The sequence below is a fragment of the Aquarana catesbeiana genome, linkage group LG02, assembly GCF_042186555.1.
Source record: "Aquarana catesbeiana isolate 2022-GZ linkage group LG02, ASM4218655v1, whole genome shotgun sequence".
Taxonomy (NCBI): Eukaryota; Metazoa; Chordata; class Amphibia; order Anura; family Ranidae; genus Aquarana; species Aquarana catesbeiana.
In genome coordinates, this window is record NC_133325.1 from 653,924,454 (window position 1) to 653,941,414 (window position 16,961).

The 16,961-nt window shown below is 40.8% G+C and overlaps 1 protein-coding gene across 3 annotated transcripts in view; it reads right to left on the reverse strand.

Annotated features, from left to right (window-relative positions):
• Window positions 1-16,961, reverse strand: part of LOC141128905 (4-hydroxyphenylpyruvate dioxygenase) — a 150,417-nt gene that overhangs the window by 102,579 nt on the left and 30,877 nt on the right. For 2 of the 3 annotated variants that reach the window (XM_073616543.1, XM_073616542.1), the window contains exons 2-3: window positions 6,154-6,180; window positions 300-362 (exon numbers count right to left, since the gene is read on the reverse strand). Coding sequence is in view for 2 of the 3 variants with exons in the window: in XM_073616542.1 (XP_073472643.1) it covers window positions 300-362; window positions 6,154-6,180 (90 nt within the window). In the remaining variant the exon portion in view is untranslated. Of the gene's footprint in view, window positions 1-299; window positions 363-6,153; window positions 6,181-9,996; window positions 10,075-16,961 lie in introns of all 3 variants that reach the window. The other variant, XM_073616541.1, reaches the window with a different exon arrangement.

The following is a 16,961-nucleotide window of genomic DNA, read 5'->3' on the forward strand; positions in this document are numbered from 1 at the left end:
CTGTCAGGTCTCCTGCATATTTCTGGCTGCCCTCTTCCAGAAATTGGCCAGGGAGTGATAAATATTCAGGTGATCATTTTAATCTCCCTCCCTATGCTCTGGAAGCTACTTCCAGGGGTAGGGGAGCAATCAAACTTTCACCCTAGGAATCCTGAGTAGGCCAGACCAATCAGCCACCACTCCACTGATTACAATGGAGCAAAAATTGAATTTGCTTGGCAGTGAGTGGCAAGGGAAACCCTTCTTAATCTGCAAAGGTAATCTGGCAACATTTTGTGTGCAGCATTATAATAACTTACCTGTTTGGCATTTCCAACCCAAAAGGTGAGATGGTGGAAGTTTAGAAATCGACCTCTTTCATGCTTAAAATAGAACAATATGTTATATTTGAGTTGACAATCATTTTCATAACATTTTCTAATATTAATGCACTTTTTTGTTATATTTTAGCATATAGGTAATTGTTTAAAAGGGCTGTTCCACTTTTATGGCTCTCACTGGCTTCCTATAGCTCATACAGAATAATAAAGAAAGGATTTTGTAACTAGATCTCCCCCTCCCAGCTCACATTTCTAATGGTCCATCGCTATGATGGGCTGCCTCAATAGCCGATAGGAATGTGCAGGGGGCAGAAAGATGCAGGTAAACTATAGTACTGTGAAGCTCCTTTCCAAGAAAATAAGCTGTACTTTCCTTTGTGTTCCTGTTGTCTTAACTGTTTCTGTAAATCTTAGATCATAAAGTTACTGTATATGTTATTGGAATACGGTAACTTTTATATATATCTATCTATTTTTATATATATATATATATATATATATCTATAGATAGAGAGATATATAGATATATATATCTCTCTATCTATAGATATATATATATATATATGAGAGTCTGCAAATATGCGTACGGCCAGTGGGAAGTGGTTAAAATAAGTAAACCCTTATACATACCCAGTGAGCTGACTGGCCTCAGTCGATACACAGAAATGAAGCAAATCCAACTACATAAGTGTTACCTGTTTATCTGCAAGATTCGTTTCTCTACAGCAGTTCAAAGTGCAGAATTTATACAGCTTGTCTGAGCTCCAGAAAGCAGGAGGCGAGGAGATGAAATTACAGTCTGCAGAGCTCAGTGAGGGGAATTTTGAGAGCTGATTAGAAGGAAGGGACACACACCCTTTCACACAGCAACAGAGCAAAGGCTGTCAATCACATGCTGTCTTTGAGCTCCCTCCCCGTCACCTTTTTTCTCTTGCTGAAAAAAGGTGTGTATTTGTGCTGCTTAAAAACAGATTGCCTAATTATATGACCAACCTCTGGTATTAAGTGAACATATTCATAGGTGCTTAAACATATCATAGAAAATCTCTCATATCAAAATCATATTCATATTACATCAACCCTTTATACACTTAATGACATAAAAAAATTCCAAAACATGAAAAACAGCAATAAATTGAAAATAGCACTCCCTCATAAACTATGTGCTGCAATGCAATCACCCTTAAAACGTTTTTCTCTTGGTGTCAGCAAAATGTAGTGCTTTGGGTTGAGACAAATGCACACTAATGTTTTAAACCCCTGTAGCCCCCAGTACAGAATGAGATGGTAAACCAACGTTTTTGGAATGGTTTCTGTTAAGCTGTCTGTTAGACAGGAAGTGAAGGGAAAGCTCTCCAATGGGCCATAGACAGAAAAACAACTTACAGGGGATTTAACCATTCCTTACTCTATCCAAAAGTAAAATATGTTGGCTTTAATAATGTTAATGACTCTCTATAATCTGTACAAAATGGTGCCATTTGTTAGGGCCGGTTCACAACTGAATTGCACAGTATGCAGTCTGTGTTCCTGTGTGATGCCTGTTTGATTCAATGTGGTGTGAATTTCAGCCCATTCCTTTGAATGGCAGGCAAATCGAGGAAAGCTGGAAGCCGCACACCGGTATAATGATGAATGCTTTATTTAAAAAGCTGAATCATGAAGAAACACAAAACATAACAGCAGAAGCGTACAAAAGCAGCTGACGCGTTTCACACTACGATGAGTGCTTATTCATTATGAATAAGCACTCATCATAGTGTGAAACGCGTCAGCTGCTTTTGTACGCTTCTGCTGTTATGTTTTGTGTTTCTTCATGATTCAGCTTTTTAAATAAAGCATTCATCGTTATATCGGTGTGCGGCTTCCAGCTTTCCTCGATTTGCCTGCCTCATCTTGCATCAGCCAGCACCTGGGACTCTTCCCTCTTGAAGGACAATACTATACTGGCTTTCATCTCCCCTGGTCTGCGCCTACCTGAGCGGTGGGACCCCTCTCTGCTTAGCTTGCATTTCTGGATTTATGCATTCCTTTGAATGGGCAGAAATTGGATTGGCTTGCACCAAAAGCAGTGCATGCACTACTTTTAAAAATACACTGCATCCGGATTGCATGATACTACGGTATCCTTGCCCTTGTTTAACTGTATACTCTTTATTTATAAATAAATCACCAATAATGTGGTGGAAATGATTTGCAGACTCACTCTCTTCTTTCAGTGTAAGTAAGCAGTGTGTTTCTTTACATTTAAAGGAAATCCAGGGTTGGGGGCGGGGCTATGCCGAAGTATGTCACAAGTCCTGTGACATTGCCTCAGCTTTCTCAGGCTCTCCCCTAGGCTGTGCAAAGTGAATTGGAACCAAAGGCGTTGGTGGACTGATTAGATCCTAATGGACAGCTCCATTCTGCTTTGCATAGTCTGGGGGGGAGTCTGAAAAGCTGAGGCAACGTCACAGGACATGTGACCAGCTGCGGCTTAGCCCCGCCCCCAGCCTGGCCTGTCTTGAAGAAAAAAAGGAAGAAAAAAGTCCCGCCCACATTTCAAAGAAAAAAGGTATTTATTGATAAAATATTAAAGCCATTCCCATATGGTTCAATGTCTGCTGGTGTGCACCATCATTTAGATGTGACACTACTGTCAGACTTTAGGCAGCCCATAGATGATTTGGTTTTCTTTCCTTTCACCACAGGTGTAAGGAAAGAATATCGCTCGATTCCACCATCAACACATTCAATGTTGATTGGGGAATTTCTCCCACAGCGTTATTGTGTTCTGCCAATCGGGGGGGCCTTCCCAGCTGGCAGAACACAATGATCACTGCTAGCGGCTATAGCCGCTGACAGTAATCGCATGCCAAAAATCTGAAAAGGTTGTTGTACCCAACTCGATTGATGGATCACCTTGGGTACCATCAGCCTGCCATACATGAATCGAAAGTTGGCCGATCCCTGCTGAACCAGCTGAATTTTGATCCATGTGTGGTCGGCTTTAGAATCCCCTTAACACTATATAGAAAGAGAAAACAATTCATATACTGCTTTCCAACTTATTTCAGATAATCCTTTTATTCTGCCTTCTCTGTTCCCTGTTGCTCCTTTATCTTCATCAGCATGCTAATGAAATTATAATATATATATATATATATATATATATATATATATATATATATATATATGTATGTATGTATATACACACAGTATCTCACAAAAGTGAGTACACCCCTCTCATTTTTGTAATTTTTTTAATTATATCTTTCCATGTGACAACACTGAAGAAATTGCACTTTGCTACAATGTAAAGTAGTGAGTGTGCAGCTTGTATAACAGTGTAAATTTGCTGTCCCCTCAAAATAACTCAACACACAGCCATTAATGTCTAAACCGTTGGCAACAAAAGTGAGTACACCCCAAATTGGGCCAAATTAGCCATTTTCCCTCCCCGGTGTCATGTGACTTGTTAGTGTTAAAAGGTCTCAGGTTTGAATGAGGAGCAGATGTGTTAAATTTGGTGTTATTGCTCTCACTCTCTCATACTTATCACTGGAAGTTCAACATGGCACCTCATGGCAAAGAACTATCTGTGGATCTGAAAAAAAGAATTGTTGCTCCGCATAAAGATGGCCTAGGCCAGTGATGGCGAACCTTGGCACCCCAGATGTTTTGGAACTACATTTCCCATGATGCTCATGCACTCTGCAGTGTAGATGAGCATCATGGGAAATGTAGTTCCAAAACATCTGGGGTGCCAAGGTTCGCCATCACTGGCCTAGGCTATAAGAAGATTGCCAAGACCCTGAAACTGAGCTGCAGCATAGTGGCCAAGACCATACAGCGGTTTAACAGGACAGGTTCACTCAGAACAGGCTTTACCATGGTCGACCAAAGAAGCTGAGTGCACATGCTCAGCGTCATATCCAGAGGTTGTCTTTGGGAAGTAGATATATGAGTGCTGCCAGCATTGCTGTAGTGGTTGAAGGGGTGGGGGGGTCAGCCTCTCAGTGCTCAAAACACACGCCGCACACTGCATCAAATTGGTCTGCATGGCTGTCGTCCCCAAAGGAAGCCTCTTCTAAAGATGGTGCTCAAGAAAGCCTGCAAACAGTTTGCTGAAGATAATCAGACTAAGGACATGGATTACTGGAAGCATGTCCTGTGGTCTGAGGAGACCAAGATAAACTTATTTGGTTCAGATGGTGTCAAGCGTGTGTGTTGGCAACCAGATGAGGAGTACAAAGACAAGTGTGTCTTGCCTACATTCAAGCATGGTGGTGCGAGCATCATGGTCTGGGGCTGCATGAGTGCTGCCGGCACTGGAGAGCTACAGTTCATTGAGGGAACCATGAATGCCAACATGTACTGTGACATACTAAAGCAGAGCATGATCCCCTCCCTTCAGAGACTGGGCCGCAGGGCAGTATGCCAGCATGATAACGGCCCCAAACACACCTACAAGAGACCACTGCCTTGCTAAAGAAGCTGAGGGTAAAGGTGATGGACTGGCCAAGCGTGTCTCCAGACTTAAACCCTATTTAGCATCTGTGGGGCATCCTTAAATTGAAGGTGGATGAGCGCAAGGTCTCTAACATCCACCAGCTCCGTGATGTCGTCATGGAGGAGTGGAAGAGGACTCCAGTGGCAATTTGTGAAGCTCTGGTGAACTCCATGCTCAAGAGGGTTAAGGCAGTGCTGGAAAATAATGGTGGCCACACAAAATATTGACACTTTGGGACCAGTTTGGACATTTTGACTCAGGGGAGTACTTATTTTTGTTGAGGTTTAGACATTAATGGCTGTGTGTTGAGTTATTTTGAGGGGACAGCAAATTTACACTGTTATACAAGCTGTACACTCACTACTTTACATTGTAGCAAAGTGCAATTTCTTCAGTGTTGTCACATGAAAAGATATAATAAAATATTTACAAAAATGTCAAGGGTGTACTCACTTTTGTAAGATACTGTATATATATTGTATATTTCATTTAAATACCATATTTTAGACTCAATAATGTCATCACTGGGTTTCTGTTCTTCTCTGCAATGCAGGCAGGTCATGGATGATGGGAGGGGCTGGCGGGCTGCTGTATATAGTTTCCTGAAAAACAGGAAATTGAAATAATGCCCACATGTGATTCTGAGAATCCATGATTAAAAGAACTAAAATCCAATGAATGAACGTGGTGGGCCAGGGACAGTCAGGCTGGGAAGGAAAGGCTAGATGATGCTGGATGTCCTCCAGCCAGAAAATGTTGTAGGGTCTGTTTGACTTGTTTCAACTTCTAATGCAGTACAAGAGAGAAGCCTGTACAACTGTACAAAACTGGAAGTGATTGTAAAGTCTTGTTTTTTTTTTTTTTTTTTGTTATACTTACCTGCTGTGTGAAATGGTTTTGCACAGAGCAGCCCAGATCCTCCTCTTTTCGAGTCCCTATTCGGTGCTCCTGGCCCCTCCCTCCTGTCGAGTGCCCCCACACCAAGCAGCTTGCTATGGGGGCATCCCAGCCAAGCCGCAGCTCTGTGTGTCCATTCACACACGGAGCCATGGTTCGGCCCTGCCCCCTCTCTCTCCTGACTGGCTAACTGACTTTGAGTGGCAGCTGCTGTGTCTCAGCCAATCAGGAGGGAGAGTCTTGGATGGCCGAGACACTCGTGCACATCGCTGGACAGAGATGGGCTCAGGTAAGTATTAGGGGGCTGCTGCACACAGAAGGTTTTTTTTTTATCTTCATACATAGAATGCATGAAGATAAAAAAAACCTTCTGCCATTACAATCACTTGAATATAAGGATTTCAGCTTTAACCTGCAAACATATTTCAAGAAATGTTTTATTACCTTCTCGCCCTTGTCAGTGTAAGAAGTCTGAAAAATAGAAAAAAGTTTGTAACATACATTTATTGTAACCAAGCTTACTTTATAAATATGCAAACAAGAAACATCTAATATGTGAATTAAAAAATAAAAGTCATCGATTGTTAAATGTTATGGTTGAGTTATTTCATTCATATGAAGAATTGATTAAATCACTTGGGGCAAAAGATTCTAATAAACCTTGAAATAATTCTATAAACCTGTGTCTGCTTTCCAATACCCAGTTCGCACTATAACCCGCTTGTGAATCACACAGGAGCCGCAGCGCATTCAGTGTGATTCAGTGCGGTGTGATTTGAGACCATTGATTTTGAATGGGCTCAGATCAGACCTTATCACATCAAAGAAGTGTAGGCACCTTCTTTGAAGCCAGATGGCATGGTCATTTTGTACTACGTAATCCAGTGTGGGCAAACCTCAAAGCATTTGCGTTTTTTTGGGGATTTTGTTAACTTTGTATTGACACCTGCAGAGGATCTTGAACAGAGTGTGATTGCAATGCAGTGCAGGAAACATGCAGGGATCACTGAATTTCCTGCACCCCATATGTGTGAACCTGTTTGAGGTACAATTACTAAATTATACTTATAATCTAATTTAGGTAATCAATTGATGCATGCCCAACAGTTTGTCATTCAATCATTATTTCTACACTCCAGACCTTCCCTGAAAACAACTGTATGAAGATGAACAATTAGAGCAGGCTCACACCGGTGCGCTGTAGTCTGTGCGGTTTACCCGCGGCTTTAGGTGCACTCCCATGAACTTCTGTTAGACAGTGCATTTTCTGAAAGCTCATTAAAGACTCATCAGAACTTTGATATGCTTTCATGAAAACACACGATCTAATAGAATTCAATAGGCATGCACCTGAATTTGTGGGTAAACCTCACATACAGTCACACTGCAGCCAAACTGCAGAGCACCAGTGTGAAGCCATTCTTAAATGTAATAAAATTCAGAGGGATGGATAAAGAAAGGGCATGCAGTTCTGTCTGGTGTGCTTGCTTCTTGCTCATTTTGTCAGAAGTTCAGGGGCCATTAACACAGTTATTTTGAGGGATGGTGAAAGTGTTTTTAATGATGGTTTGCATTTTCTCCTGAAATGTTTTTGTTTGTTTTATTAGGCAGGAAATTTGGACTTGCAGAATTTTGGGACTCTGTAGAGCTGACATGGGACAGTATGAACAATTAAAAGTGAAATGGTAAAAGGTTATATTTGCACATTTATATAATTTTTCAGCACATACAGTGCCTTGAAAAAGTATTCATACCCCTTGACATTTTCCACATTTTGTCATGTTACAACCAAAAACATAAATGCATTTTATTGGGCTTTTATGTGATAGACCAACACAAAGTGGCACATACTGTAATTGTGAAGTAGAAGGAAAATGATAAATGGTTTTCCAAATAAATATGTGAAAAGTGTGGCGTGCATTTGTATTCAGCCCCCCTGAGTCAATACTTTGTAGAACCACCTTTTGCTGCAATTACAGCTGCAAGTCTTTTGGGTATGTCTCTACCAGCTTTGCACCTCTAGAGAGTGAAATTTTTGCCCATTCTTCTGTGCAAAATAGCTCAAGCTCTGTCAGATTCGATGGAGAGCATCTGTAAACAGCAATTTTCAAGTCTTGCCACATATTCTCAATTGGATTTAGGTCTGGACTTTGACTGGGCCATTCTAACACATGAATATTCTTTGATCTAAACAATTCCATTGTAGCTCTGGATGTAAATGTTTAGGGCCGTTGTACTGCTGGAAGGTTAACCTCAACCCCAGTCTCAAGTCTTTTGCAGACTCTAATGCCCCGTACACACGGTCGGACTTTGTTCGGACATTCCGACAACAAAATCCTAGGATTTTTTCCGACGGATGTTGGCTCAAACTTGTCTTGCATACACACGGTCACACAAAGTTGTCGGAAAATCTGATCGTTCTAAACGCGGTGACGTAAAACACGTACGTCGGGACTATAAACGGGGCAGTGGCCAATAGCTTTGATCTCTTTATTTATTCTGAGCATGCGTGGCACTTTGTCCGTCGGATTTGTGTACACACGATCGGAATTTCCGACAACGGATTTTGTCGTCGGAAAATTTTATCTCCTGCTCTCCAATTTTGTGTGTCGGAAAATCCGATGGAAAATGTCCAATGGAGCCCACACATGGTCGGAATTTCCGACAACACGCTCCGATCGGACATTTTCCATCGGAAAATCCGACCGTGTGTACAGGGCATAACAGGTCTTTTTCTTCTAAGATTGCCCTGTATTTGGCTCCATCCATCTTCCCATCAACTCTGACCATCTCCCCTGTCCCTACTGAAGAAAAGCATCCCCACAACATGATGCTGCCTCCACCATTTTTCACGGTGGGGATGGTGTGTTCAGGGTGATGTGCAGTGTTAGTTTTCCGCCAAACATAACATTTTGCTTTTAGGCCAAAAGCACCTTCTTCCACATGTTTGCTGTGTCCCCCACGTGGCTTCTCACGAAATGCAAACGGGACTTCTTATGGCTTTCTTTCAACAATGTTTTTCTTCTTGCCACTCTTCCATAAAGGCCAGGAGTGGAGTGCACAACTAATAGTTGTTCTGTGGACAGATTCTCCCACCTAAGCTGTAGATCTCTGCAGCTCCTCCAGAGTTACCATGGGCCTCTTGGCTGCTTTTCTAATTATTCCTCTCCTTGCCCAGTCAGTTTGGTGGATGGCCATGTCTTGGTAGGTTTGCATTTGTGCCATACTCTTTGATGAATGTATTGAACTGTGCTCCGTGATATGTTCAAAGTTTGGGATATTTTTTTATAAACTAACCCTACTTTAAACTTCTCCACAACTTTATCCCTGACCTGTCTGGTGTGTTCCTTGGCCTTTATGATGCTGTTTGTTCACCAAAGTTCTCTAACAAACCTCTGAGGGCTTCACGGAACAAGCTGTATTTGCACTGAGATTAAATTACACACAGGTGGACTCTATTTACTAACTAGGTGTCTTCTGAAGGCAATTGGTTCCACTAGATTTTAGTTAGGGGTATCAGAGTAAAGGGGGCTGAATACAAATGCACGCCACACTTTTCAGATATTTGTAAAAGATATTTATTTGTAAAAAATCTTGAAAAACCATTTTTCATTTTCCTTCCACTTCACAATTATGTGCCACTAAAAATACCAATCCCAATAAAATACATTTATGTTTTTGGTTGCAACATGACAAAATGTGGAAAATTTCAAGGGGTGTGAATACTTTTTCAAGGCAGTGTGTTACTGATCATAAAGAGTATCTAAAGTCAAAACTTTTTTTTTGTCCCCATTTTGGATAGAACTGAATGAGATTTGAACCTTTTCCAGGCTGTTATTGCTGTCTTGTCTCCGCACTGGAGAGATTTTTCCCTTTGGTGACTGTTGTCACCAGGCCCAAAAGTGAGAGGAAAATAAAAAATTCTGATTATGCAACTGAAAAATCTGTTGTTTTTTTAAGCAGATACGCACTTGGGGCGAATGCCAATGGTCCATTTGATTTAATAACTTCTTTTTTCCTTTGACTATGGATTGTTTGTAACATTGACTATGTATATGCTGTTTATCACCAAATAAAACGTTTGGAATAAAAAAAAAAAAATCTGATTAGTCACTTGTTCTGGTGTCTAAGAGGGAATTTTCTCCCACTCTCGGTTGTGTTTATGGGCCAGGAAGGAAAGGTAGTTCTATGAATGGAACACAGGGCAAAAAAAAATTGTCAGGGGATTTTTATCATTCCCAACTCTATCCAAAACTATAAAGAGCTTTCATTTTAGATATACTTTACGTCGTCAAGTCTCATGATGTGTCTTGACTCCTTGTTTTACTTGTTTCTCACACTTTGGAAGATCAGACATTCTCACACCTGTTGATAATTTTACGTACTTCAGCTAGTATTATACTGGTGACATGGATCAAGCAAATAGTTGTATTGGTATTATATTTTTCTATGCAAAAACATCTATACCCCTGTGGGGTTGGGGTTGCCTGTAGGTTTGTTATTGGATTTTATTACTACCCATCCAAATTCATGTGTCGCTTCTTTACAATAACTCTAGCATTCACCCCCATATCTACCAATGGGTCTTAGGATATTTTCACATAATGTCCAAGGATTTAACTCCCCCCAGAAACGCAAAAAAGGATTTCATTATTACAAAAGATTAGGGGCAGATATAATCCTATTACAAGAAACTCACTTTACATCCTTGAACCACCCAAAATATTTTGACAAAACCTTCAGCCAATACCACTATACCACATTCTCCTCCAAAACTCGTAGGGTTGCTATATTCATTCGTAACTCTATATTTTTTTAAATACAAAATGTATATAAAGATGCTGACAGTAGATATCTTATTCTGAAGTGTTTCATAAATGGACGCTCGCTGACAATTGCGTCAGTTTATGCCCCAAATGAATCGCAATCTTCCTTCTTTAAATCTTTTTTTAGATATTAAACAGATATACTTCCCCACACCTCATATTAGGAGGCGATTTCAACCTAGCTGCCCAACCAGCCCTAGATAGAAGCAAAGTGGTCCCCTCCTCCTCCAATATAGGTATAAAGGCATACACCCATCATTCTTACCCACATGACTGTTATGCAAGATTGGGCTATATATTTTGTACTCCAACTCTATTAACTAACTCTTCCAAAGCACTTATTCACATATGTCCATGGTCTGACCACCAGATTGTCTCACTTGATATTTCTCATATAGGCCTAGCTCCTACACCATTTAATTGGTGTCTAAACAACTCCCTGCTGATTGACGCTTCAATCTCCCATCAAATTTCTGCACATATGTTAGATTATTTTTCTCATAACACAACTGAAGACATATCCCCCGCCACATTATGGACAGCACACAAGGCTGTGTTGAGAGGTCATAAAATCAATAAAGCAGCTGCACAAAAATAAAAAAAAGACTGACAGATATTAAATCCCTCACCAGAGACCTTGACATCCTTTACAATAAATTAAATCAAACACCCACCCAAGATATCTCCCAACAGATCAAACTTAAACGTCAAGAACTGGATACACTTCTATCTGCAGACACAGAAAAATCACTTAGGTTTTCAAAAGCTAAATTCCTGTTAAACAGAAATTCTACCTCCTCAATGTTCACAAAAAAACCTAAACCAAACCCATAAACCACCTCATGTGTACAAATTGTGTGACCGAAATGGCAACGTAGTTTCGCATCCACATGAGGTCTTAGAAATCCTTTCAGACTTTTATAAAAAATCTCCTATCAGGCCCCCAAACTGATCCCCTTCCAGAATCATACAAATGGTTAGATGGACTTCAACTCCCAATTTTCACCAGCTAACAAATAACCTTCATTAATGAACCCTGCACAGAATTGAAAATAACGAATATAATTAAATCTCTTAAATCCTCCACAGCCTCAGGCCCAGACAGCTACTCTACCACCTATTATAAATAATTCTCTCCAAAACTAGTTCCCAGATTGACTAAATTATACAACTACGTTTTACAAGGTAACCAATTCCCAGACAAGATGCTTTTAGCGAATATGTCACTAATTCCATAACCACATAAAGACCACACCCTTCCACAAAATTTTCACTCCGTCTCAGTCCTTAATAATGATTTAAAATTTTTTAGTCGTATGTTGGCAGATAGACTTGCAAATGTGGTCACCTCCTTAGTACACACAGATCAAACAGGGTTCATTCCGGATAGACAAATCATAGACAACATCAGACTGGTTACTAATGTCATTCAAGATGCAAATTTACATTCCCGCCCAATTTTCTTACTTATTCTAGATATTCATAAAGCTTTTGACAGCGTTAGCTGGTCATACCTCAATTACCTGCTCCCCAAATTTGGCATTTCAGACAAATTCATCCACGGATTCAATGCTCTTTATATACCCCTCAAACTAGGATCAAAATACCAGGCAATAACCCCTTGCACATGCAATCAGAAATAACACCAACATTAAAGGATATACCAAATGCCCCAACAAATACAAATTAAGTCTATATGCAGGTGACGCTCTTTTGTTCCTATCAGACCCACTAATCTCTTTACCCAATCTATTATCTGAACTCGACATATTCCACAATCTATCTGGTCTAGCAATCAATATAAATAAATGTTCTGCCCTACCTATTAACTTCTCCCCCATCACTATAGCCTCATTAAAAGACAAATTCTCTTTCACGTGGTGTTCTCAATCCTTTAGATATTTGGGTATATATATTACATCATCCTACAAATCAATTTTCCAAACCAACTACCCCCCTTTATTTAATAATATAAACTCCTTGTTGAAATTATGGTCATCATACCAGATATCTTTTCTTGGTACAATCTGTGCTGTTAAGATGACAATTCTCCCAAAATTACTTAATTATTTCCAATCAACATTCCCAAAACTAGACCAGCATTCCTACAAAAAGATGTAGCTACTCCCTTATGTACAGACCACAACTCCAGGAGGGATTCGGTCTCCCTAACATTTGGCTATACTTCCTTACAGCCAGATTCTCACAACTAGCCCAATGGTTTACCTCGAACCTTAACATCCCATGGATCTCCTTTGAGTCCTCCTCAGTAATCCCCCTTTCATATACAAGGCCTGTTTTGGTTGAATGTTATCTCCCCAGAATGATTCATACTCTCAACACTATTGTAGCACAAACATACCAACTTTGGCTTTATCATAAAGACCCTTTTAAGCTTTCATCCTTTATACCATTGGCCTCGTTTTTGGGCGATCCTAGATTTTCACCAGCCTTCAAGGACAGGAGCCCCTTTGCATTATGGATAAAAAAATAACCTTACAACACTTAGATCCCTTACCACTGATAGGAAATTCTCCTAATTCGAATATCTCTAAAAGCTAAATATAACCCTACCCCCCCCCCCCAGAAATCCCCTATTATATACAACTGGAAAACTTCTTTAGAGAATATTACTCACTAACTATTTACCCTCCTAACACACAATTTGAACACATATGCATTACATCCCCAAGAAACAAAGGTTTGATATATCATCTCTACAAACACTGTAACAATCTTCAGCTCCCTGAAAAATCAAAACCAATGTTGCAATGGGAAGAGGAATTGGAATGCTCCATTGATATAGAGGACTGGGTCTCTATGATTGATAATCTGCGCAGATGTAATCGTTTAGTCTCAGTCAGGGAGACCCCCAACAAAACTATTCTCCAGATGGTATATGACCCCTACCAAAATACATTCATTTTACCCTACATCCTCCCCTAAATGTTTCAGGGGTTGCACAAACCACGGCTCCTATCTACATACTTTTTGGAGTTGCAAATTTCTTCAACCAATTTGGCAAGCAGCTACAAATAAAGCAACACTTGTTACAGGCAAAACAATTACTCTTACACCAAAAATATGCCTCAAAGAAAAAAAAGTATCCTGTTCTCTTAGTATTGCTTCCTTTATGTAAAATTTCTAATGTTCCTGCCAGTTCCTCTGATTCCCTATTAAAAACTGACCACACTATCAGGAGAGCAAAACGTGGTCAGTGCTCTATCTATGCTGTGAACTCCATTTATCAGACTTGTCCTGACACGCCTCCTCTGCACAGCCTATCACTGAGAAGTTCAGTGCTGTTTCCCCTCCCCCAGCTCTTTTGCAGCTGAGAACAGAGGTAATGTGATCACTTATAAGAAAGAGAAAAAACGTGTTTATAATGTTTTCTATTTCTATATACAAATGTTTTGCCTTTTATTTCTATTTTAAACTGAATGCGTTATTTTGCAAGGTAAGGGTTTAAAATCACTTTACATTTATTAGAGCTATATTATGTTATTATTCATTACTCAATGTGTATCTAACCCCAGAACTTATTTTCGTAATTGTATATTACAAGACACACGATCTTAGTCTTAGTCCATTGGCCATGCAGCTAACTACAGGTGATTGGACACTGGCAAACAAAACTGTAAGAACAGTCCTAGCGTAACCCCTCCCACTTCCAGTTTTTTTTTGCTAATGTCTTAGGTATACTAACATCTTTTCTCTGCCCCGATAAAGGAAGATATTTTTTATTTTGTTTTTTTTTTGCATATGTTTTAATTATTACATCCAGACTCTTCTAGCAAGTTTTTTGTTGCTCAATTCAGATTCTATTTAGAAGATTTCCAGATCAGGTAACTTCTTGGCTTCATCTTCAGGGACCATACTTGGATCCCTCCAGGAAAAAAAAGCAGGACAGCCTGTAATGTTGCTTTGGGCACTGGATCCTGCGTGGGAGCTGTGATTTTCCTCTTATGCTGCGTACACACGATCGGAATTTCGGCCCGCAAAAGACCGATGACAGTTGTTTGTCGGAATATGCGACCGTGTGTATGCTCCATCGTACACGGCATTATAGTTTCTATGTTTCCTGAAGCAGAAGAAGAGGGTTCCTCATCTGGCTCAGAGGACTCCACAGAGGAGGATACCCAATAAGCTATCTCTCCCAAACATAAGGATATTTTTTGTTGCCGTCCCAGCCAAATGTCACCAGCCTAGAATAAAAAATGCATTGGCTGGCCAAACGTTCCCTGTACACTCACTCCTGGAGCCTTTCCTGTAGGTGACTGGCCTCAGTAAAGAAGAGGTTTCAGGGATTCCACTTCAACCTATTCACTCTCCCAAAGGCAAATTGAATTATTTGCCTATTCTGTAGCTAAAGATTCTCAACAGGTTCTTTCAAGCCTGTTTTATATCTTTTTTCTACATCTGAGGCCTTCTGGTCTCTGTGGACATCAAGGAAGCCTAACTACACATCCCCTTCAACTCCCTGCATTAATGCTTCTTGCTCTTTTCCATGGTCATGCAACATTACCAGTTTGTTGCTCTTCCCTTTGGCCTGTACACAGCACCTCAGGTCTTCACCAAAGTGTTATCTCCTGTTCTAGTTCTGCTGTATTCTTATTGTATCCTCATTGTAGGATACATGGACACCTCGCCCTGAAGTCTGTCCACACCTTGTCACCCAACGTCTGTTGGATGGTGCAGACCCTGCTGAAGTTTGAATTGATCATAAATCTTCTGAAGTCAATGCTTAAAGTATCTGGACTTGATTCTGGACATGGCCAAGGTTAGGATTTTTCTCTCTCTGGACAGACTTCCAGCCCTTCACACCCACATTCAGACCCTATGATCCATGAGACGCTCCGCTATTTGCTTTTGCGTTAGAGTCTTGGACCTTATGGTAGCCTCCTTCAAAGTGGTACCATACACCAGTTTAATTCCAGACTGTTGCAACTCAACATTATGGCTGCATAGGATGGGAAGACTTCAGTATGTCCCGTTTGCCTGACCAGCAGGCCAGGCTTGCTTTCAGGCTGAGGAGGCGTTCTGCATGCTTTTTCGGTACAGGGGACTTGGTCATTGGTAGAAGTTCAACTCCTGAACAACAACCTGGTACTCAAGGTGATTTCATTGTCTCTGCAACGCTGAGGTCCACTCAACAAGGCCACTCAACCAGGATTCAGTTGGACAATGCAACAGCAGTTGCAGCCTTACGTAAACTATCAAGGAGGCACAAGAAATTGCACAGCTCAAAGAGCAGCGAACCTCATTGTAACTGTGAACATGCAGTGCACATTCCAAAAGTGGAAAATTGGCATGCAGTCAGAGTCCGGCTCCAGGGGGATGCTCTCATCGCCTGGAGGTGTTTCAAGACCTGTGCCACAGGTCAGCAAGCTCTCAAATGCTGAGCTCAACGCTACTATGTCAGGGGAGAGAAAGCACATGTGAGAGGGGCTGAATCAGAGAAAGCTCTTGCTCCTTTGATGGTGAAAGTGAACATTAACAGCTGGAAGTCCCTTAGCAACGTCCTAGCAACAAAAGCAAGATGGGATGATGTGTTCTCTGGGGGGGGTTCAGTCAAGTTTTAGGAGGTACGTAAATGGCCTTCACATAACGCATGGGTATTATTTAACTTTAGTCAAAACTACATGGTTTGTTTAGGTCTACAGGCCTCTAAGCTGCATACACACTTTTTAAAAAAAAGGGAAACTATGCCTTTACCTATCATCCAGTAAATTCAGTAAAAATGTTTCCAACTAAAATTAACCAGTGTTTATGCTGCCTTAACCTCTTCACACCGAGCGTACGCAATTATGTGGCCACTCGGAGGCTGGGTCTTGGCACAGAGCGGACACGTATTTGCATGCAATAGTGCCAGTAGAGCTGTGCCGCACTCTAGGCACAGTTGCTGGCGGCTAACTGAAAGCTCCTGTTCGCTGCTTGCAATCGGAAGCTTTCCGATAATGTGCCCGACGTGACAGCCAATCATGGCAGTCACATGACCATAAGCCCAGCCCAACTCCTGGCATTCTAAAGCCCATAAAGGGCCGGCAGGCATCGTCTCTAAGGGGTTGAAAGTAAAGCATTGCCCTTCAGCTATATGTTTGTTATGTGGTAACTACTTTTTAACCCGAGGAATCAAAAAAAGGAGGGTGTCCATGTAAAGACAGGCTTGGAGCGTGTATTAGGGTGTGCTAGCCAAATACTATAGGACTTCCACAGTTACACAAAGGGAAGCCATGTCTTTTAGTGCCAGTTCACTTTGAAAGCCTCACTATTTACTTAGGACTGTGATAAAACAGTACAATGTTTCACAGCATTCCCCCAAGTGTTGTATAATAATTCAGAAGACAACAGAGCTGATTTATAAAAAATAAAAAAAAAATTCAGTGTGTTAATGTCTGACCATTCGCCCAACCATCACAAAAAATT